We start from the raw sequence: 3,608 nt of genomic DNA, 5'->3' as shown, positions 1-3,608 counted from the left end.
GGAATAGAACAACTGTAACAGCATAATCAATAAAAAAATAAATTAAAAAAAGAAAATCTTAAACTATAAAAATGAGTAGAAGTAGGAGGTTTTACAAGGCTTCATGACATAATGTCAAAAAACAAAACGTTCAATTATATTTATGTATACTAGACATAAATAATTTTAAATTAAACAAACTACACTATGTAAAACAGTATCAAAAATTTAAATACTTAAGAATAAATCTCAAAAATTACATGTAAGACCTGTTCACTGAAAACTGTGTAACATCTGAAGAAATTTTACTGGGATTTACATAGATAGACATACTGTTTTCATAATTTACTCTTCCCCTGGAATAAATACATTCATTACTTAAAAATTACATTAAAGATTCCATGGCAAAAAAGTCAATATGTGATGCCTCAAACTTCCTGAATCTAAAATATCGAAGATGCAACCCAAATGCTACACCATTGTTAGTGAAAAGGCCTTAACCTCATCACCTAAGAGATCTTTCTGTAAATAACTAAGTTTTTGCATACTCTCTTCATTGCTGCCTTCATCTCTTTATTCCTAAATGTGTAGATGACTGGATTTAAAAAAGGAGTGAGCACAGCATCAAAGAGTGCAAGAAACTTGTCCATCTGTGAATTGGGGTTTGGCCATGTATAGACAAACATGGTTGGGCCAAAGAACAAAAGGACCACAGTGATGTGAGCTGACAAAGTGGAGAGAGCCTTGGATGAACCACCTGAGGAGTGTTTCCAAACAGTAAACATGATGAAGACATAGGAGATGAGGAGTATTAAGAAGGAACCAACACAGATAAACCCACTGTTGGCAGTGACCATGAACTGCAACCTGTAGGTATCTGTACAGGCTAATCTCAGGAGCCGAGGAAGGTCACAGTAAAAGCTATCCAATACATTAGGACCACAGAAAGGCAAATTCACAAGAAATGCTAGTTGGAACAGTGAATGAGTGATGCCAAGGGCCCAAGCAGCAGCTGTAAACAAAATGCACACTCTCCTGCTCATGATGGTCAGGTAGTGGAGAGGCTTGCATATGGCCACATATCTGTCAAAGGCCATGGCCATGAGCAGCACCATCTCTACCCCACCAACGACGTGGATGAAGAAGATCTGAGCAATGCAGCCTCCAAAAGAGATAACTTTATGCTTCCTGTAAAGGTCGTAAATCATCTTCGGTGAGACCACAGAGCAGGCTCCAAGGTCAATGAAGGAGAGGTTGGCTAAGAAAAAGTACATGGGAGAGTGTAAGTGAGGATCAATGGTCACAGAAAACACAATGAGGAAGTTTCCAGTCATGCTTGTCACATAGAGCACAGAGGAAAACACCAGGAGGACAAGTTGGATCTCCCATGAATGGATGAGTCCCAGAAACACAAACTCAGACACAACTGAGTGATTTCCTCCATCCATTGATCCATCCAGCTGGGCTGTGGCTGCAGTTATGAGAACTAAGGAAATGAAGAGGAAATTGTGATTACAGAGATGCCAAGAAATCAAAGAATTTCAATGTTCTTATTACAAATAAAAAGTATATACTTATACAGTTTCCTAAATATACAAAAACAAAACACAAATCAACATAATATTACAACATATTTTAAACATATCACCAAAACTCTCATTGCAATGTTCAGTTCTCAAATTCATGAGTGTACATGATATTCATCACCTGTTTAAATCACTTCTAATATTGACTATTCCTCATTTTCAACAGATTCCATCTTGCTTTTACGTACGTTCTCATAATCCATTTTGTTTTTCCATTTTGCTCTCACAACTCACAGAAAGCAGTGATAATAGGAAAATATGATTAACTGGTGGGCTATATAACATGGAGTGAATAGTTCTTAACATGAGTAGAGACTGAATTAGGACAGGCTGAAGCTTGAAAATGAACAAAGGGATTGGTGTATGTAAAATTGGAGGTCCCCTAAATATAGTAGAACAAGAGAATTATGTGGACTCTAATAAAAAAATTAACCAGCACTATTTTCATCACACTTTATCATGTGTACTTCCATACTGGGTACCTCTAATTCCCATACAATTTTTGATAAGTACAAAGTCATAAGCTGGCTTCAACGCTATGCAAGGATTTCATAAGGAATCTGTGCCTCCTAGTGATACAAGATTTTCTCCAGGCCTAATAAATAGGTATTTGTAACATTTCTGCAGAATTTAGCTAAGGCCCATTCCTAACATAGCCACTAAAAATATGAACCTGCTCTGAAAACACATTTCTTCAGTCCATATACATTTTAAACACCAGCACTTGGAACATTTGAGATATTAAATTTTAATTCATTGGTGTCTTAGCCTACCTTTGGTGACATCTTTTATGTCCACTGCCATCCCCCTACCCATTAAAGTACTGAGTGCTGCCAGCACGGTCACCCATTCTAAAATTGCATATTACCTTGCTTGCTTTGAAATATATTCAGATATTTTATGTTCAAGGAAATTTGTATTTTATGCTTTTGATCTATGACTATAAAAATAAGAGGAATATCAATCATTAATAAGAAATACTTTATTAGGGCACAAAGCTTCCTCCATGATCTTAACCCATAGAACACAAAATGTAACACTGGAGATTTAGTCCTTTAATGTATGTTGTATTTATGTGTGACATGGAGGGTGAGCAGAGAACAGTGTTATGTTTCTTCATTTCCAATACCCACCTCAATCCTTCCTGATAGTGGAGAGTAGGTCCTGAGAACACTCAATACAAGTTAATCATTTTAGGAGTTGATGAAATACAGTAGAACAGGAATATTGACATACTTCATTTTTCAGCTAAAACTCCAGACCTACTCACACAAACAGCTCTATGGCTGATGCCCTCACTTATCCCAGATCATAAAACTCACAGAGGATGTTGTGCCTTGATCCCAATTCTGGATCACCATCACTAACACAAATGCCACTATATTCTCACTTACACATGGTAATTATACTGCCACCTCCTGAGCCGATAGTCCACAATCTCAAGATGCACACTTTCTATTATCAGAAACCTGGAGTTTCAAGTGGGGGATGGGGACAGGGGACAACCACATATGCTGCTCATCAGGGCAGGACAGGACTGATGGGAAGAGTATGCATGGAGAGGAGGTGATGGAGACACTGGGGAGGGACCCAGGAAACTCAGTAGCTGTTGAAAAAGATCCAAGGCCTTAGTCAGGAATAGCACATGTCCACATTGTGTTGAGAAGAAAATTCTCATGGAATTATATAAAACTCATTTTTCACTTGGTCATCAATCAGATAGAAAACAGGAGACCCAGAAAAATAAACTGAGTTTTCCAGATTCACACATTTGTCAGAATTGGGCACCAAAAGTTAAATCCCTTGATTTTATTCCAAAAAGACAAATACTGGAGAAAATAATTAAGTATAAAAACTGAGAACAGTCATGTTTTTCCTGGTTAAAACAAAAACTAGTGCCATTCACAGTGTCCATTATTAATACTAAATTATATAACAAGCTAACAACAAGTAAACATAACGTGTGACGAGTTAAAGATCATTTGACAAGTACAATAAATAGTTCATTGTATTTGGGAAAGTGAATACTTTTCCTGCTACTAT

The 3,608-nt window shown here is 36.9% G+C and overlaps 1 protein-coding gene across 1 annotated transcript; it reads right to left on the bottom strand.

Moving 5' to 3' along the window:
• Positions 1-488: 488 nt before the first annotated feature.
• Positions 489-1,427, bottom strand: LOC119040265 (olfactory receptor 4F3/4F16/4F29). The gene has a single exon (XM_037133184.2). The coding sequence runs from the start codon at positions 1,425-1,427 to the stop codon at positions 489-491; it is 939 nt and encodes a 312-aa protein (XP_036989079.2).
• Between the last annotated feature and the right edge of the window lie 2,181 nt (positions 1,428-3,608).

Source organism: Artibeus jamaicensis, unplaced genomic scaffold (assembly GCF_021234435.1).
Source record: "Artibeus jamaicensis isolate MK-2021 breed Jamaican fruit bat unplaced genomic scaffold, CSHL_Jam_final contig_1132, whole genome shotgun sequence".
NCBI lineage: Eukaryota > Metazoa > Chordata > Mammalia > Chiroptera > Phyllostomidae > Artibeus > Artibeus jamaicensis.
This window is presented reverse-complemented; position numbering and strand designations above follow the sequence as displayed.

Bases quoted from the DNA above. Each gene is read 5' to 3' on its own strand.
- LOC119040265 (XM_037133184.2), bottom strand. From the start codon at position 1,427: ATGGATGGAGGAAATCACTCAGTTGTGTCTGAGTTTGTGTTTCTGGGA.